Source organism: Drosophila nasuta, chromosome 4 (assembly GCF_023558535.2).
Source record: "Drosophila nasuta strain 15112-1781.00 chromosome 4, ASM2355853v1, whole genome shotgun sequence".
NCBI lineage: Eukaryota > Metazoa > Arthropoda > Insecta > Diptera > Drosophilidae > Drosophila > Drosophila nasuta.
This window is the reverse complement of record NC_083458.1, coordinates 1,079,792-1,100,768: the sequence shown is the minus strand read 5'-3', so window position 1 is coordinate 1,100,768 and position 20,977 is coordinate 1,079,792. Positions and strand designations below refer to the sequence as shown.

General features: G+C 35.4%; 1 protein-coding gene across 1 annotated transcript in view; it reads right to left on the bottom strand.

Moving 5' to 3' along the window:
• LOC132794847 (forkhead box protein N4) overlaps positions 1-17,633 on the bottom strand; it is a 39,296-nt gene extending 21,663 nt beyond the window's left edge. The window contains exons 1-7 of the mRNA XM_060805082.1: positions 17,240-17,633; positions 16,617-16,918; positions 16,369-16,545; positions 16,004-16,183; positions 9,973-13,897; positions 1,538-1,776; positions 1,344-1,473 (exon numbers count right to left, since the gene is read on the bottom strand). Of these exons, the coding sequence (XP_060661065.1) occupies positions 1,344-1,473; positions 1,538-1,776; positions 9,973-13,897; positions 16,004-16,183; positions 16,369-16,545; positions 16,617-16,823 (4,858 nt within the window). The 5' untranslated portion in view covers positions 16,824-16,918; positions 17,240-17,633. The remainder of the gene's footprint in view (positions 1-1,343; positions 1,474-1,537; positions 1,777-9,972; positions 13,898-16,003; positions 16,184-16,368; positions 16,546-16,616; positions 16,919-17,239) is intronic.
• Positions 17,634-20,977: the final 3,344 nt, after the last annotated feature.

Genomic DNA, 20,977 nt, shown 5'->3' with positions numbered 1-20,977 from the left:
TCTTTCTGACCGTAGAACTATGCAAGGTGCTGTTTTTATACAGACACTAATTAATGGTGAAATAGACTCTTTGGAGCTGTTAAGTCAAATTAGTTTTGCAGTTCCTGTCAGGATCACTCAAAATTTTCTTCCTCTTCTCATTTCACGTAGATCTACTAACTTTGTTGCCATAATCCCTTCCGTATTCTGTGTGTGAACTATAATAATCTCAATAACGTAGTTTGCTCTAGTAGATCTATTCCTTTGCTTAAAACCTTATTATTAGCTTATTTATCGAGTATTTAATTGTTATTTATCTTATTATACATATATTCTAACATATTTTTAATCAAATTTAATTAGCTGTCCAGCGTCTTTTAATATTTATTCGGGGTTTTCGTTTAATACATGCTATTCACAATTTTATTTTGTTTTGTCCGCGCGTCAACAAGCCCGTGCTTGGTATCGCTGGGCCACTTGATGGTACTGCCGTTAGTACGTCAACGTCCAAATAAATAAATATACCAAAATTCACCTCTATCTTTAAAGTTATGCTTGTTATTCGAGTTTTGTCAATTTGTAGGGGCGGAAATGGGCGTGGCAACAATGTGAAACAAACTTCATCTGCGTTCAAACAACAAATGCTGTCGAAAAAAAATATAACTCTATCTCTTATAGTCTCTGAGATCTAGGTGTTCATACGGACAGACAGACGGACATGGCTAGTTCGTTTCGGTTGTTGACGCTGATCAAGAATATATATACTTTATAGGGTCGGAGATGCATCCTTCTAAAAATATCCAGAAAAATACTAAAATATACCGGTTGATATATTTGCTATTACAAGATTTTACTACACTCGAAATATACCAGATTGTCAGACAAACAAACTAAGACCCGAGGACTTTTGCTATTCGATGTTTGCGTGGGAATTGAACGTGGCACAAAATAATATGTGAGATGTAAGTGTTCGTACGGATAGGCGTACAGACAGACAGACATGGCATATCGTCTCCGTTGTTGGCGCATATCAAGGATGTGCGTATGTAAATACTTTTTAAGGTTGGAGATGCCTTCTGCTTCCTGTTACATATAGTTACTGGAGGCGCAAGGTTATAATATCATTTTATACTATGCATCGAGAGTATAGAAATCCGGGAGTAGATATGTTACCGTTACGACTTAAAATAATCCAAATAACAACGCGATTGTTTGTTCCGACTACGAGAGATATCATTTGAGTTTATTCTGAGCAACTCTGTAATCGTCTCCGGAAACAAAAATGATGGTGCAAATTATCATCTCAATAGTTCCTTAAAGGTTTTCACAACCAACAATTTATTTGTTTGAATTTTAAAACGTACCTTGTATAGTGAGGGAATTTATACTGTCCTTGGGCATATGCAAATCCGTTCCACCTATACTATAGTTACTCAGACGCAAGTTTTTTTTTAAAACTGCTTCAATATGTTTTTCGTCTCTTTTTTCAGACAACTGAAATCATAAAAACGAATACTTTATCAAAATGTATCATTAACATTTTTTTTATAATACATACCTGCAATAAAAGTTGTGCTATAATACCATCATTAGTTGAGGCAGAGAATTTTTTCAAACGGACGCCATAATATTCATCTCGCAAATCAGACTGCATTATCATGCGATCAATAGCATCGAGTATTATCGAGCTTAAATATCGAAATTGATTTGATGATGCGTTTAAAAATTCCTGGTTGAAATTAAGTATATAACTTCCAATTCTGTTTGTCGGTATATGCAATTCATGAGTGTATGTGGCTGTAATAGAATAATGCTTTTTTACTGAAACATGAAATTTCCAATCAAAAATCATCCTTATCCAAAATAGCCCTACAAATTACAGTAAGTTTTTAGAGGTGAAGTTTTCAAATACTTATCCTTGACTCTTATGCTTCTTAAAAACTCGAAAGCGATCATAGCTCAAAATTGGTTAAGTAGTCAGCTTTACTACAACAGTTGTATTTTGATAAACATAATTATACCCTACCCATAGGGTAGAAGGGTATTATATTATAACTTTGTGCCGGTAGGAAATGTATGTAACAGGTAGAAGGAGGCATCTCCGACCCTATAAAGTATATATATTCTTGATCAGCGTCAACAGCCGAGACGATCTAGTCATGTCCGTCTGTGTGTCTGTCCCTATTTCAAATTTTTGCCACGCCCACTCCCGCCCCCGCAAATCAATAATAACAAGAGTAATATTAAAGCTAGCGCCAACTACCGGGGAAACAGCCTGATTGCCATCTCATATAAGGTCATATCGAGCGTAATATGTGAACGACTGAAGCCGTATACCAGCACACTGATCGGACCTTATCAGTGCGGCTTCAGATCTGGTAAATCCACCATAGACCAGATCTTCATATTGTGCCAAATCCTGGAGAAAACCCACGAAAAATGGAATTGACACATCATCTCTTTTTCGATTACAAAGCTGCATTCGATAGCCCGACAAGGGAACGCCTATATGCCACCATGTCTGAGTTCGGTATTCCTGCAAAGCTGATACGTCTTTGCAGGATGACCTTGAGCACCGCCATCAGCTCTGTCAAGGTAGGAACGAACCTCTCCGAACCTTTCAATACTGTTTGAGGTTTCAGACAAGGCGACCCCCTGTCGTGCAACCTCTTCAACTTCGTGATGGAAGGGGTCTTGCAGAAAGTCGGTGTACATCGAGCTGGCATTATTTTTTATAAAAGTGTCCAGCTCCTTGCTTACGCTGATGATATTGACATCACTGGCCGCAGCAAGCGTGATGTCACTGATGCATTTTCCGCTATCGAAAAAGAGATTGGGTTTGGCGGTAAACGAGGGCAAGACGAAGTATATGCTGTCGACAAGCAGGGAGGCGCGGCGCCTAGACTCCCATGTGGTAGCAGACAGCTATACGTTCGAAGTGGCCAAAGGAGTTCACGTACCTTGGCACTGCCATTAACACAAAAAATGACGTCAGCCTGGAGATCAAGCGAAGAATCACACTTGCCAATAGGTGCTACTTTGGTTTGAGTAGGCAAATGTGCAATAGAGACCTCTCTCGCCGAACAAAATTAGCACTCTACAAGACACTCATCCTACCCGTGCTCTTATATGGCGCAGAAGCATGGGTAGTGTCAATGACAGATGCAGCAGCGCTTGGAGTGTTCGAGAGAAAAATTCTTCGCAAGATCTTCGGTCCCGTTCGGATTGGGGACGACTTTCGCATTCGGATGAACCACGAGCTGTACGAGTTGTACGACGACGTGGACGTGGTCCGGCGCATCACGATACAACGTCTGCGCTGGCTCGGCCGCGTATAGATAAAGAATTTCCAGCTCAGAAAGTATTCGAAGCGAGAGTCGACTACGGGCGACGACGAAGGGGACGACCAAATATCCGATGGAAGGACCAAGTAGAACAGGACTTCAATCTACGGTATTTCCAATTGGAGGAGGCGCGCGAAGAGCAGAGGCGCCTGGAGGGAGACGCTGAGGTCGGCCAAAACCGAAACGAAATGGGTTGTAGTGCCACCTAATAATAATAATAATAATATTAAAGCTAGACGTGCGAATTTTGGTATATACAGTAATAACAATGCACTATGGGCAAAAAGTCCAGAATTGCGGCATTTTTACCATTTTTGAAGATAGAAACATGAAACTTTGTACATATACCTAAAAAATAAAGATCGAATTTCGGATTTTTTCTTTTTTCTATTGGACCACGCCTTCCTTCCCGCCCACCTTACCATGAGGTTAGAATTTTCGATTTTTTTCTAAAAATTTGTTTTAAAATATTTTAATGTAATATATTTAATAAAATTAAACTAAATTTATTAAATTAATATATTTTTAGCAAATTCGCATTTAAAATTTGATTTGGATCCATGCAAAATCAAACCAAAAATTAATTAGAGCCCAATATTAAGTTTTGTGACTCCATACCTTGGTGCCCAGTTAATAATTTATTCTTCACAAAGCTCTTCCTGCAACTCCAGGGAACTTTGCCCGAAAATTTCGAGCTCATTATCTCCGCCTTCTCCTACCTGATTATCATTATTGAATACACATGCCCATGTTATTGGAGGCTCAATATTAGGAGATTCCAAAAGAGCTATAACATCTCTTGGTAGGCTTTTTTTTTATAGTTTAATTTTTGGCGTTCCTTTAGATTTATAGTTGAAAGCAGTGGGTCAGAGGAATCCAATGCTCTATTAAACACATCTGATATAGTATTCAGGCGGCTGGTTTTCCTTGCATGAGAAAACTTATCGAGTTTGTACAATTTTTTGTGCTCTTCTGACGCATTTTCACGGAGAGCCCCTAGAAGAAGTACGGAGGTTTCCATAATTTGGTGCCAATGTACCAGTACTTTATGCAAAATTTGAGACAATGGATACCACTTATAAGTATTAATGTATAAGTACATCAAGTACCTGCATTAACTTTTGATGGGCATACCTCAAACTCACATTATGTAGCAATTAAAATTATATAAACACTTTTCAAAACGGCATGCAACAATAGCATTGAATTTTCTGTTTCATAAACTAGTTCAAATGCTAATTTTCACTTTAACCTTGGTCGTGCCTCAGTATACGTCAATCGTTTACGACCAGGCTTTTCGCGTGGAACATCATCTTAAGAAACTCAATTATGAACGAGGATGCAAGCCATTGCGCAGGCTTTTCTGTTGCATTTTCGTAAATTAGTGTCATTCAATCCGAAAAACTGAATAAGCTTATCTTTTATTAAGATTTCCTGAACATCACTTAATTAATTTTCATCGATATTTTGCAAAACAAATTGCTTCACAGCAGTTTGTTGGCAGTTGTTGCTCCAAAAATCAAGCAACGTTGAAAAACAAGACGTAAATACAATTGCAACATTGAGTTTTGCCGTAAATCGGGCAAAAACAGGCACCATTGCTATGGTGTTTCCTGAAAATTTGGTTACGATCAGATAAAAATTGTTTAAGTTATTAAAGAAATATTTTTGTATGGGCCAAAACGCCTGCTATGTATGTATTGTATTTATTCGTATACGTATATACATGCTCGCCTTATTAGTATCTATATGCATATAGGGTTCATAAGCAATGCGATAGCTCTGGTGGTAGAGTGCAAGCCGAGCATGTTGTGGTGCTCGGGTTCGAGACCGATCACGGGGTACAAACTTTTTTTTTTAACCACCCGGTTCGTGGTGCTCGAGTTCAAATCCCGATCGAGAATACATGCATATTTTTTTTAATATTTTGAGATTATTACCGCAATATTTTGCTTTTATTCAAAATGGGTAGCGGGTATCTCGAGCACACTCGACTGTAGCTTTCTTACTTGTTTTTAATATAGTCATGTCCGTATATTCGTTTGTGCGTAGATATCTGCGACTATAAGAAATAATCATATCATTTTCGACAGCACTTGTCATGTTCTTACGTAGACCAAGTTTGCTTTAAATTTCCGCCCCCGCAAACCGACAAAAATTTAAAGCTAGGTCTTGAGCAGTGTACACAATAATAAATATAGTTTAATGACTGCTGAAAGTATGGTTGCGATCGGATAAAAATTGTACAAGTTATATAAGAAATACTTTTGTATAGGCAAAAACGTTTACGACGGGTGTTAGATGATTTGCTTGGCACTCTGGTATATTTTGCATGTAGTACTGTATCACTATACCAAATATAGGTTTTGGTATATGTTTAGTATTTTTGTGGCATTTTGATTCGGTATATTTTATTGTCTTACTTTCATTATAAAAAGTCTAGTGAACTCGATAGTAGCTTTCTTACTTGTTTAACTTTATAACATTGACCAATTTCCAGATGCTTTTAAAATTGAACAAACTAAGTTTAAACGGCTTTAACTAAGTCTTAAACCCAACAAGTTAACCACATTTTAAATTCAAAATGGTAAGTAACATATAGAACATAGTTATTTATCTGGGGAGAACCCCTAAAGACGGTCATAAGTTTACATTTATTTCAATTGAGATTTAACATATTTACCCTGCATTAAGATTCTAGACGATTAAGGTCAATGTGACCAACAGCTCGCTTGCAAGACTATCATTAAATATCAGGCAAAGCTTGAGAAAACCCTAAAAGGTTAAATTGACGGAGTAAGAGGTGATGATTTACAGAATCGGTGTAAATGTTGTCCGTTACATTTTATTCTCGAATCCTTTAGTTACATAAAGTGAACTCCAATAAGTTATTGTAGTAGATATGGACCTAGATTTATTTAATAGCAAAAAGTTGAACTGCAATGTAAAATTAAATTATTTGCAAATTTTAGCATGTGGTCAAAATTGGCTGGAGAGCCAATTGCAAAAATTAACAAATTCGTACGCAAATCAAAAAAATTAAGGAATTTATATATTTTATCGGAAAAAAGAACAAATTCCTAAAATCAATCTTAGCTCAAAATATAGTACTTATTTATTTATTTTCACGGTAAAGAGTCTCGGACGGGACAAATTCCGTCATGGAATTGTCCATATGTTGTGTTTGAAGCTTTACAGCTGTGCGAATATTGAGAGGAAAGCGAAATAAAAAGATTTTTTGGCCTATCGGATATATTAGTCTTCGATTACAAGACATTTTTGGCGCCAATAATTAGGTTGAAATTTGAATTAATCGTTGCTAAATCAGTTATTTCTACCACAGTACAATGTACACTAGACTCTGACGCGTTATATGGAAGCTCCAACAAAATCTCTAAAGTGGGATGGTAAGAATCTTCAGGTGGGATATTGGAATACAATAATAAGGTCTAGAGACCTGTTTAAACAATTTGGAATATCATTAAAATGAGACAATGATACTCAGAAAAAACTATCAATAAAAACATGAGATGTGTAGGAGGGACAGTCCATTAAAATTCTTGTCGGAATGCCATGAGATACCAGCAAAGGATAATTTTACAGCCAATATCTCATTATCAGAAGTATGATCAATCAATTTTGACCCACCACCACGACGTAGCTTCCGATCACGTCTGTATAGGAAAAATTCTACTAGGAAAAATGTCAGTATTACGAATGACATTCCTTAACCAGTAAAGCCAATGACATTGAAACGAAAATATAGACTATTTAAATACAGGTTAGTAAGTTTACTGCACATGACTCTTACATTCTAATAGTAAAAGTAAAAAGGATGATGAGAAGAGAACCCGGAGGCATATTTTTCTTTTTACCAACAAATTATTTGACTAATATGTAGGTGTTCCGGCCAAAACTATTTAAAGCTAATTTTGGCTAAATTATTCAACAGGAACACTTATGTATTTTAAAAGATAAAATTTCCCGGCCGTACGAGAAATTTAATTTGTCCACCCTAGTACTGGTTCGAGATTTGGACTTAACATAACCCCAAACATAAGCAGATGTCTGTTTAAGCGGTGGCACCGCAACAAACTTGTTATGAACAACTAAAGTAGGAGCTGGAGGCGACGCTTCAATCGTTACAGGACTAATGATCTCCACAGAAGATGGTGATGATTTAATTTCTACAACCGTCTCCAGCTCAGCCGACACCAAAATCAAAGAAGGAGCAGGATATTTCATGTTTAATGACGTGGAACTTCCAGAGTTACCGAGGGTTGAGGGTACGGAAAACTAAATTACATAAGTTCGCCAGCAGATGGTACAGATAAAATTGGAACATCAACAGGGACAGAGAGCTCAATCAGGGCAATCGACAGACTCGTATTGGCCTTTTTCCGCTTTGGAGACTCGGTCAAGAGCTTCATACTCTTAAACCCAGAATCTAAAGTGTAGAAGTTTCGGAGAGTTTTTTTAAAGCCCGCCAATACATCTTTTTCGCGCCTATCATATAAACCCATCTACATATATCGCGTTTGGAGTCCCTGCAGAGTTCACAAGACCATCTTAATCCACACTTAGCTGAAATGAAGTATACAATACGGCCGTTAAAGCCAGCACATTTTTCATGCGCTACGTTGTCGCACAACCACTAACAAACAAAACCCATTTTGGCATCAACCAGCACCCGAAATTTTTTGTTATAACATAAAAAAAAAACAAATTTAGTCAAAGAAAACAAATTAAAAAAAATAAAGACTTATAAATAAAGTATATGATTGATTGATTGCAAACTAATATGATCTGTACCTTTAAAGAGCACAAAACACAACCATAAGAGAATAAGCGCGGGTCGAGCGAGACGCAAGATAGACAAACAACAAAACTAAGAGAGGGAGAGTTAACTAATGTTGCGTTGAGAGCACGAGAATTGTAGTTTAAAACAAATGGCGCGAAAATTAATAATATATAAAAACAAAGTGCAGCGGCAACGAAAAGCAAAGCAAAGTTAGACCAGCAGTTGGTTGTTATATTTAAATAAAAATGCAAATAATATAATTATTATATGATTTAACAATCCGTAGCTAAACAACACAGGTAAGAAAGTAAATTAATTGTTAACAAATGTTAAATTGACTGAAATCACAAAGTTTTAGAATGAAGAAAAGATACACGTCCGACTGCGACTGCGAGAACAAAATGTTTATTATATTCTAAAGTGAAGTGAAGATTTTATTCTGTGCATATTTGATGAAATTTGTGCATAATTAATATAAAAGATATTTGAAAAATTCGATAATGTCCTACTGGCAGTAGCCTACATATAGAACAGGTGCCGAAGGAAGAAATGAATAGCGAAATTGTCTTAAACGATTTAGATACAATTATCAGGTAGCCCAAACACATACATATGTTTCACACATATGTACATACGCAGTTTTCTCTTTTTCTTTTCATATAAATTCTGTATTATGGTCATGCTCGACTGAGCTTTACTGTTCTTTAGCATATTCAGAAATTTTAATTAAATCAGCACAGCACAAAAAATTCTGCGAAATAATCCCAAAAATTGTATGCATCAAACGACGCTGTTAGAAATGTATGTATGTTATTTAACAGTGATTGGCACTCTTGCTTGTGTTCGTAAGAGCGACACGAAGGTTCTTACATTCTCACCACTCTCTGTTAGTCTTAACTGTCGCCTTAGCTTATGCTTATGAATATGCATGCATACGACTTATTATGATTAATATTATGTCATTGAATTAAATTTATTAAATTTTTTTTTTTGATAAAAAAATTAATTTGTTTTATCTTTAAAACCTATTACGAACATGATAACCATAAAAAAGAAAACAAAAATTTGATTTTCTCCTTTGGGTTAGTGCGTCTTCCGGGTAAAACGACGTAAAATCGTCGGTCGCTTGAAAGTCGCTATAACCTAATTCTACTGTATATATGTAAATTCGTTCATTTTTTGGTTTTGCGTACGAATTTATTAATTTTTGCAATTATCAGAAAAGAAAACAAAACAGAAAGAAAATTCCAAAACCATTCTTAGCTCTAATTAAAGTACTAATCTAGAACTATAAGAGTACCCTTTTCTTATTTTTAAAATTGTTATGACTTAAGGTTTTTTTTTTGTTCACTGAAAAGATGGTCGCACGCGACAGCCATCAGAGAATTACCCATATAAGAAAATATTTAAAGAATATCGCCAAGACGATCAATATCACCACTTTGTATACAAATATCACGGTTGCAAAGCAAGTTCCTTATTATGATGTAAAAGAGGAAAAATAGAGTTAACTGATGAATAATAAATAAAATTTATATATATTTATAATTTTTGAATTCTCTCAGTCTCGTATAATTTATTAAATTCCTAATTTTCTGTTGATTTATTTCAATTGCTTAAGATATTTTTCTGAGTTCGTTTACTTTCGGATTTCGGTGGAAATTTGATTGATGTCCGTAGCACCCTGGCATTTAGTTTAATTTCGATAGCTAGCGAATTTACTGAAAATACCTTGATTTACCAAATAAATCAGGTTTTTTTCTTTTACGGTTATTTCTAATGGATTAGGATATAAACATAGTTGAAAAAAAAAATGTACAATAAAACATTGTAAAGGCTAAAACTTACGCTTGCATGGTCGATCTGGAAAAATTCGGACAAACCCAAGTCGACATTCGCAGCGATTTCCATGGCCCGATATTGCTGAACATATTTCGTTCTTAGATGACTTGCAAGATGGATTGCATTTATTTAAGGTTTTTAAATTTGACTCCTTTGAAAATTTAGACGGCATGGCTATAAGGACACCGCCTAACAATATATTATTTAAATGAATGTGTGATTCAGTCTCTTCCTCGAAGAATGTATTTGAATCTTCATTAATATCGACGTCATTGACTTTATTTGGATAGTCTGTAGTAACTAAGGTGTTCGGACGATTGGAAGATCCGATATTTTCCATATTCATCAAAGATGTCTTGGCCAATACGTTTTTTAAAACATTTTCATGGGTATTTTTAGCTGGCGATTCCATTGAAGTTTTATCATAATTCATAGAACTGGAATGCGATGTGTTCTTTGAATAAATGTATTCCTTATTGCGAGTGATTGAATTGGGAATAAAGGAGGATTCCAGTGGTAATGTCGATGGCTTTACAATTCCATTATCATGAGTATTATCTGTGTTCAATGGAAAGTTTAGTTCAGCAGTTCGAAATATGGACAATTGTTTTATGGTAGTCGTCGTAGATTCTCTTACACTAGCTGATGACTTATTTCGATAGACTTTCTTTTCTGAATAGTATGTGTTAAGTCGATCTGCGACATAGTTCTTTTTTATTCCTGTAAACAACATTACCTCTGACGATTCCAAAAAGATATCTGAGTGATTACTAATATTACCACTGTGATTTATAGAAATTGAGTTAGAATTAATATCTATATAATCATTAATGTTAATCCTCGATTTCGTGGACGATAAAAATGGTTCAATGGACACAGATGCCTTGGTTTTTGATTGCCTTATTGATCTACTTGTATTTCTATTTTCAATGGCCAACACATTATAGGAAGACGTCGGTGTGATTTTATTGGAAATCATATCGGTGGTTGTACCCGTTGTTGTACTCCAAGTCAATAATATTGGAATTTCTTTAATAGTTTTTTTAAATTCAGTGATTGTTAGAAAGGTTTTGTGTTTTGTTTGTCCTTTAATGGGTTTCTTGTAAATAGATAATGATTGTTCAACGCTCGATTTTGTTATAGGTTCGCTCATTCGTATATTCTGTGTACTATTTGGCCAGATATCTAAGCTGGTCGTAGATCCATAATGTTTCTTTTCAAATCGTAAAGAATTTTTCCTAAACAATGTATTCTCTGGACGAATATTCAGATTAGAATTGAGTTGATTTTTTATTTTAGATGGAATCATTATTAAGCTAGTAAGTTGAAGTGTTAATGGTGATGGCAGAATTGAAGAATTTGCAATATGCGATTGGTAACCCCAAATACTTTGCATTGCTGCAGTTCGAGTAGCAGGAGCAAAAGACGAAATTATATCGGACGTAAATGATTGGTTGTTATGAAAGCCATCGCCAGTCGCCAAATACAAAATGTTTGAAATATTTTTCATAGATGGTGTGTTTTTGTTTTTTAGATGATAAATGGAAAATCCTAAATCTTTTGCAGTTGAAAATTCCAATGGATCTATAGACGAACCTAAAATATTTTCATTTTTTTTTGCAGATAGTAGTTGATTAGAATCTGAAATACTACTACTATTCCATTTTGACATATTTGGATGTTTGTTTATTGTAATCGTTCGATTTTTTGGTATTACATATACAAATTGTTTATTGGTCGCTATGGAATTTGAATCTATCCAATTGATAACGTTTTTGCTTTGCTTATTTGCAACAGATTGGGTTTTTTCTACTCTTGATGAATTTAATGTATTGTTAATTTTGTTCACATTGAAACTGATTAAATTTCTATCAATGATATTATTGAAAACTTGAGATATATATTGAGTACGTTGCTTGAACGTTGTGGGCTGAATAGTTTTGTAAAACTCAAGAGCTTCTTGATATAATTGAGTACGTTGTGGAGTTAGTTGCACATCGACGCGAGATTTGTGAGGGGGTATCTGAATCAAGGACATTTGCGGTAAAGCGCTAAAGCGTTGGCCTCCTTTAACATCAGTAATTACTGGGTAATCGTTCAAATGATCTTTATTAAAAGTTAAAGGCGATACGTTCATGTTAATATTATGGCTCAAAACATTTGACTGAAAACTGATGAGTTGATGAGCGGAAAAGGCAGGTACAATGGATGGATGTATCACCCTTGACGATTTAGGCATGTACTTAGACCGGAATGGTTGGCTTCCAAATGATAATGGATATCTGATAGTTGCCGGATATCTAGTACTGAATATTTGAGGTACTTGCATGATTTCTACAATTTCATTGTTATACAGTTGCGAGTTAATATTGCTAATTTGATGCTCCGAGCCGTAAATATTATTGTGCTTATTGAGACTAAGATATGTTGTAGATGGTTCGAGTCCTCCTGGAAATGATTGCAGTAAATATGACGATGGTGTGATGTACTTGGGATATGAACTCGAAATTCGTGTGGGACGACTATTGACATGAATTATGTTATATGCGGTGTAACCGACAATGCGTGGTGCAGCTCTATTCTCTATAATGCGTGGAGGTGAAATCGGAATTGTAGACGGCGCCCAGGCTTTCATTTTTGAAGATGTTTGCATACCAATATTGCGCTCAGCCATGTCAATGCTTGAACGATAGCCAATAAAAGATGCATCAATGCCATTTGGCTTACCAATAATAACATCGGCATTTGCATTTATAATTTCGCCAGGTCTAATGGCAATACCGTTGTCTAATATAGATTGTTGATGCTGATTGCCAGGTGTTGCTGGTGATTGAATATATTGACTAAGGTTACGATATTCATGAATCATATTATCGTAATGCTTGCGATACTCGAAAATCGCAAAATCGTTGTGTTTGGTAGGAGTATTCAGCCAGTTATTACTGAAAACTACTTCTGGTATTTTAGTGTGTAGACTTGCTTCCATTAAGCTATCAGAGTGGGAAGCAGATTTATTTGTATTTTCTTCAGTGTTTCGATTGTAATGCAGTTCATCTGCCATCTGGACAGGGATGTAAATTGGCTGCATTTCAATATTCCTTGTTACATTTTGCATGGGAACATTCCTTGTTGCAGTTGCTTGATTCTTTTTCTTTTGACTGCTGGAGCTTGAGCTTGGAGCCAACATTGGTTGATCTATGTGTCTGCTTATAATATTCTTATGCAGTAAGTCGGCCATTACATTTAAAACGGGCCGTATTCGTTGCAAGTTCAATGAACCAATTAATTCATCAATGCTTGAAGATGATTGTACATCTTGTAAAGGTCTTGTTCGAGTATAATTATAATTGTTCGTAGTTTCCTCATCTTTAATATTTGAATCTGTTGCGTTATATACGTATTCCGCAAATTTATTGTGTAAATTGGGTCTAGTTCGAACAATTAACTTTGTTGTATTATTTTTAGTGTCATTTGGATATATCATAGATTCAATCAACGAACTATCTTTTTGAAACGACTGTTTTTCTAGTGATGAACATATAATTTTTTCAACTTTTTCCTTTTTTTTGTTATTAACACATCCAAGCCCCGAAACCAAAAACGAGTTGTGACTTGTGGTTGACAAAACATTTGTTATTACTGTTTCTATGGATGGTTTAAATTTGTTATTTATTGTCTTGACCCCATTATTGTATTGGGATTGAAGAATCGGATTGGCGCCTGAAGCCGGATCTGTATCCGATCCTGGCACCAAATCCGTGACGGTTGTTAAAAATGTATTTGTCGCATAAATAACAATATTTGTTTCTCCTCGAGGTGGGATTGATTCAGTGATTATCACCTGGGTTAAAATATTCTCATCGGTCAAGATCAGTTTATGATCCTGCATGGAGTTTCTTAGAGTTACTCGACTGTAGTATGTGTTTGTGTCCTGTAAATAGATTATACACACAACAAATATTATTTCTTATTTATATATGTATTTGAAATATTTGGTAGGTTTGTGTGAAAATTAAAGCCTCCCGGAATTGTCCACTCCGTAAAAGAATAATTCCTAATGTAGATTGGTAAAAATCCTTTAAGAACAAGCAAGAAAGTTGCGGTCAATTAAAGCAAAGCAGTGAAAACATGAATATATATCGAAAGCTATGTGCCAAATCAGCAGTTTCGCACTCATGTCGGCAAGTGAAGATAGGCATTAAAATGGAGAATTTAAAGAAAAAATTAAAAAGAAAGTGTCTGATGTATTTTCTCGGAAAGAGAAAGAATATATATGAAATTTAAGCTCAAACAATTATTGCAACGAAAAGTGCTTGGGATATGTAACCGATGAATATGATTTAATCTATTTTTATACCCGCTACCCATAGAGTAGAAGGATGTTATAACTTTGTGCCGACAGGAAATTAATGTAACAGGTAGAAGGAGGCATCTCCGATCCTATAAAGTATATATATTCTTGATCAGTGTCAACAGCCGTGACGATCTAGCCATGTCCGTCTGTTCGTATGCACACCTAGATCTCAGAGACTATAAGAGATAGAGCTATAATTTTCGATAGCATTTGTTATGTTTGCACGCAGATCAAGTTTGTTTCAAATTTTTGCCACGCCCACTTCCGCCCCCGCAAATCAATAAATACGAATAACAAGCGTAATTTTCAAGCTACGGCTGCGAATTTTGATGTATACAATAGTATCGTATTAATAATTTCTGAAAATTTGATTGCGATCAGATAAAAATTGTGGAAGTTATTAAAGAAATACTTTTGTATAGGCAAAAACGGCTACTTACTGGGGGTCTCAGGTGCTTTGGCCGACAATCTGGTATATTGTGCCGTCTATGATATATTTTAAATGCGGCACTATATAACAAATATACAGCTTGGTATATTTTTAGCATATTTGTATTATCGGTATATTTTGAAAAAACAGAGCAATATTTTGCTTTTATTTAAAATGGATAGCGGGTATCTCACAGTCGAGCACACTCGACTGTAGCTTTCTTACTTGTTTTTGATAATTTCATTTATCTAGTAGGAAAATGTTTGAGTGGCAGTTAAAACCCGACCGGCTTTTTTAAAGTCTTGAAGTCAGAAATCGAAGCTCTCAAAATGTAACTACATTTGAAACACTCGTATGCGCTCCCTCGCTCTCATATACATATGTACATATGTATGTATGTACTATGTATGAGTTGCATGGAAACAGCGTCTGGAGAGGCAGTAAAGGTGTATGCTTTGCATTCGAAAAGATCCCGCCAGTTTAAAGTTTGTTAATGTTTTTGAGTTGCTCACCGACAATTATAATTAACTTGGTCAAGAGACTAAACAATGTAAATATTCTGCAAAATAAGATTCCCCTTTACCCATTTCAAGTATTATTCTAAAATACCACAGAATATACCGCAAAAATACAAAAAATATACCGACCAATATTTTAGGTATATTGATACAGTACTACAATCAAAATATATCATAGAGTTGCAACTAAGACCCCACTGTAGTAGGCGTTTTCCTCAAATAAATGTTTTTCTTTAATTTGTTTGACATTTTTAATCTGATCGCAACCAAACTTTCAGAAATGATAATGACTGAAGACATTATTGCATGCATTCGGCTCTAGCTATAAACTTACTCTTGTTATTCGGTTCGTGTCGTTTTTCGGGGGCGGAAGTGAACGTGGCAAAAATTTGAAAGAAACTTGAGCTGTCTGCAAACATAACAAGTCCTGTCGAAAAGTATATCTTTATTTATTATAGTCTCTGAGATCTAGGTGTTCATATCGACAGACGGACGGAAAGACAGAAGGACAGACGGACATAGCTATATCTTGGGTGTCCTGTCGGCACAAAATTATAATACCTTTCTTCCCTATGGGTAACAGGCAGTCTTCAACAGATATATTTCAAAATTATTATTGCAATCGTGATAGGATTATTTTATCGTACTGACTAGGAATTACATATCAATATTAAAATAGATATTTTTGAAATATTAAAGACACATTAAAAAAATTGATTTTATTTTACTTTCTACCTGTAAGGGTGTCGCTTCCTCCGATGACTGCAAGTATGATATGTAATCCTCAGGTCCAGTAACTGTATTTATCACTGTATAACTAGATGTATAGACAATATCGGTATCATTGCTGGTGTTGCTGATTATGTTGTAGTAATGATACGTGGTTGGAAATATGCCAACCACAAGCTCGGGTGTCTAAATTGATAATATAAAATATATAATATGTATATTAATTTATCGAAATACCCATAGTGAACTCTTATTGATTTCAGAACCTTAAAATTTACTTACTGTTCCTACATAAGTATTAATCCCAGTGAGGAACACTTGGACACGAACGCCTATAAAATGAATTGGGTAGGGATTCCCACTTTACTTACGTTCAAAAGAGAAGGCATGTAATCAAGCTTCTCCGTGTGGCGATTAGATATAACCTTTTCCGTACTTCTAACTGTGGTGTTACCATTATGAAGGTATGTTGTATAAAATGTGTATGTTGTTAGACAGCTCTTTGTTATAATTTGCTTTGGGTTTGAATGTGTTATTGTAAAATCTTCCTATATAAAATATCAAACTGTTTTCATCAAGTTGAATTCAATGTTTGTTATTTACAATAAGTACTTTTTACCTGCTTGCTGCTGCTTGGCAAAGCCAATATCATTTGGTTGATGAGAGTGCTCGGCGCAAAGGTCACTGGCTTTTTCTTAAATTCTGAGTGTTTTCTTGAGAACGATATGATGTTGGTTAACCTTTGATTGAGATGGCTAAGTTTATTACCAATTTGCTTAATTTTGTCTGTCTGGCTGGCTATTATCAATTCCACACCATTTGACATAATATGTGTTGCTAGATTAAATCTTGCCTCGTCTAAGTGTTTGTCGGATTTATTCTTTATATTTAGTATATCGTGAATGGGTGAATACTTGTAGCCTGTATAAATTACAAATTTTATAAGAAAAAATTAAGTGAAGAATAGCACATTATATAAAACCTGTGTAGGAGTCAGTCATGTTTTTGTTTTTACATTTATTTATAATTTGCTTAAGTTAGATTACTTCATAAAATTTAAAAAAAAATTTAAGAATATTATTTTTTTAACATATGCACATATGTACACATATTGGGGAGTTATTTGTTGTTTATTAACGAAACACGCATGGGTCTAAGATTTTGAGAAATAATATGTTACATATTCTACAAAAACGAGCCAATTCCGACCCAATAAAATGCATCCATATATCATAGTCTTACCACTAACCAATCTGGGGCCCACAGTCTCTTCGGCTTATTTCGAAATTCGAACGTAGCGCGCAGCGTACATCACCCACTCAGTTCAGTTACAGATAGAATGAGCACGAGCGCTTTGCTGTGCTTTCGTTTGTATGTATGCGTCTATGTATCTACATGATCGCCTTTATAGGTATGTGTATGCATGTGAAGTTTTGCCTTGCATACAAGCGTGCAGCTAGCGCGCGTTTGTTTTGCCGCGACGAAAGTCTCGAGGATGAAGACGACAGCAATTGCTCGTGCTTTAGATGTTTACAGTTAAATGGTGCCTGCATTAGGATAGCTCTGCATATAGTTTTTAAGTATTGTGTATGCGAGTTCGATTTCCGATCGAGAACACATACGTATTTTGTTTTTTTAATGTGTACTGTCAGAAGTATTAAATAATTGCGCATCGATTTTTGAAAATTACAATTTTTTTACATTTAAATATTAATAATTCTTTTTTGCGAACAGTATTTAAAACTCTATTTAGAAAATGTTGAAAGAGACTCTTGATGATCATTTATAGCAGAAAGTAAAAAAAATACCCAAAAATAGCTTAATTTCTTTCAAAATAGTACTATAAAAAAAACCGTTTTGTTTTTAATAACAAATTATAATATTTTGTTACAGTATTTCTTCATAGGGCAAATTGCTTAAAATTTGACCAACCCACTCGGAACATAAGTACGTTCCCATTGTACCATTTTCTGATTCTCGCAAATTGGTTAATTACATTGATGTGCGTGTGGAAGCGAAAGGCAACTTGAGCTAGAAATTTAAGTAGACTGTGAGTGCCGGGTGAACCACTATTCTACTACAGCAAGAGAGTTGCTTACTGGTGATTGTCTGGGACAAAGAATTGTTGAGAATGTCAACTCAGCATTCCACCAGGAAAACAAGAATCCAGCAAACCATGGACCTGCCGGCTACTTCGGGAACCGTATTGGCGACACCTACAGGGATGCCTGTTGCTGCTTCATCGTAACGACAACATACACTCGCAGTCGCTGGATACACGAATGCACAAGTTGCAATTGGTACCAGCTTACATGCTGGCCCTGCAAAATCGACATTGGATTCAGTGCGTTACGAGTGTGAATCAAACGGTGCTTATGAGTGGTTCGGCTTGTATGGAGCCGCGGCTAAAAATAAACTGGACGTGTCGATTGGCCATGGGTAAGTGCTTACCTCGCCGATCACTACATGGGTACTTACTAAAGTGACCCTATAGTAAACGAACGTCGAACCAGCTAGTCGACTCGAGTTTGCGATTGGCCATGGGTAAGTGCTTACCTCGTCGATCACTACATAGGTACTTATTAGATTGACCCTATAGTAAACGAACGTCGAACCACCTGGTTTATAAATGTATGCGCTTTAAAGCATAAATACAAAATAACGGCAAGCATCGCTTTTGTTTTTGTTATTTTGTGGAAAGAGCATACACAAGATTAAAGACAAAACTTCGATTACGCTTTACATCGCTGCTTGTTTACGCGTTTTTGTTTTATTTTATGCTACTCTTTTGCTCAAACGCAGCTGTGTTTGCTGGCTGACGAAATTTTGCAAGCATTTGAGTAGAGAAGTGCAAAGCGGATCAATCGCTCAATTATTAGGTGAGTTACTTAAAAAATAATAAATGTATGTATTATAAGTTTAATGTGTAAAATATTAAATAAACAGATAATACAAGTACGACAAGCAGTTAGCATAATGTTTAGTTTTACAGTGGAAAACTACAATGTGCCTAAAGAAGTGGAATTGAAAATTATGACAGTTATGGAAATAATGACGGGTTTGCGGCTCTAAAAAAAGAAGACAATTTCTTTGGTGTTATGATCGGTGAGTATTTTAAAAGATAATTATTTAATAATCATTATCCACTTTAATCTATTAAAACTTTCGTAATCCTTTTTATTTCTAGATTCAATAACTGCAGTCGGCGGTATTGGCCCAGCTGAGGAGAAAGGCCCTGCAGCTCAAAAAAAAAGAGATATTTTAAAAACTCAAGCTGCCTAAAAGTAATGAAAGAACAAGACCCGTTAGAATAAATAAAAACTGTAATTACAATTGTACATGTTTTTTAATTTATGGGGTCCAATATAAGTACTTACTTCACCGACCCTTCAATGGGGTCCGATGTAAGCACTTATTTTACCGGCCGTTCCATGGGGTCTAATGTAAGTACTTTCTTTAAAGGCCCTAATATGTTGCACTATTTCACTAGTTCGTGGGAAATCGAGGCGGTGGCGATTGACCCTATTTGCGGACATTTCATACAAAAACAGAAATTAAAAAACGCATGGCTAGACGCCACTTTGTAAGTAGTGGTGGTCTGCTGGTAAGTGCTTATTTCACCAGCAACCAACTAGCGCTCAGAACTGCAGGGTAGTAAACTATGCTCAACAATTATCTTTTTATTATAAAAATCAAAAATTCTGTAGGCTTGAGTTGATGTATGTTTTTCCTAAAGTATTTTTCCTCTTCGATTAACAGTTGAGTTGTCTCTTTTTTGAAATGAAAACGAAACTGTCCTGCAGTAACGTGTTGATGAAAAAATAAGAAGTCGTGCAACCATATTAACGATTACAAATACATCCGCAACTTTCCGTACCTAACTTTAACGATTTTAAAATCTTAAAACTATGACAAAGATAAAAAATAATAATTCTAATGTGGAATCGTGTGGGAACACAACTAAAACTTTAGGTAAACACATTTAAGATACACAAAAAATGTACAAACAAAAGGGTTTCACATTTCAAGTTAGTTTTCATCATTCAGCCCGATTTAAAGTGCGCTTTTGCTCCGAAATATTTCACTAGAGCCAGCTCTTGAAAAAAATTGTGTCATTAAAAACAGTATTATTGCGACCGATGATCCGGCGACGAGCCGGGCGTTGCGATTCGAACACCAGAGCCTCTTCGGCTCATTTCGAAATTCGAAGTTCTAACGCAGCGACGCTGCATTCTAGCATTTTTTTTTATGATTCGGCTACTTTTGGCACTTTTTAAATAGTACCGATAGCGCTTCTATCGATAGGATGTATTTTGAGGTTCACTCAAAAAATTTACATTATCGATCCTGTTTATAGTTTATGTGCGAACTTAGTTCGTTCACTCATGAGCTAGATACAAATTGTGAAATTGTGAAACGTTGAAGAAGCTGTTAAGTGAAATAACGTTAAAAATGTTTCAAAAGACAAGTTAGATAATGCCGAAAGTTATCTATAAACATTTCGCAACGCGTGGTTGCAGAATGAAGAGTTTAAGGATTGGATACACAAAGATGTGACAGATACAACGAAGGCATATTGCTGCTCCTGCAAATGAAGTTTTGGCGCGACGCTGCATGACATCAAGTCGCATGCAAATACAAAAAAACACTTTTCAATGAGCGGCAGCTTTCAACAAAAAGCAGGAAGCATATTTAGCCAAGAGCAATTTGTTAAAAGTAAAATGAGAAATAGAATGCATTTGAAAACTCTAAATGCTATTTTAGCCATAATGTAGGCTACATTAATAACTACAATTCTAATTTACACTAATAAAATGAATGTTCATTTACAGATATGGACTCAAAAGAAGTGGGATATGTTGTTTTAACTACACATTGCCAACAACATATTTGAAAATGATATCTGAACCAGATAAATACAAAGATTCGGTCGAGGACACCATCGATATTGACAACATGTCTGTTTTATTTTAATAAAAA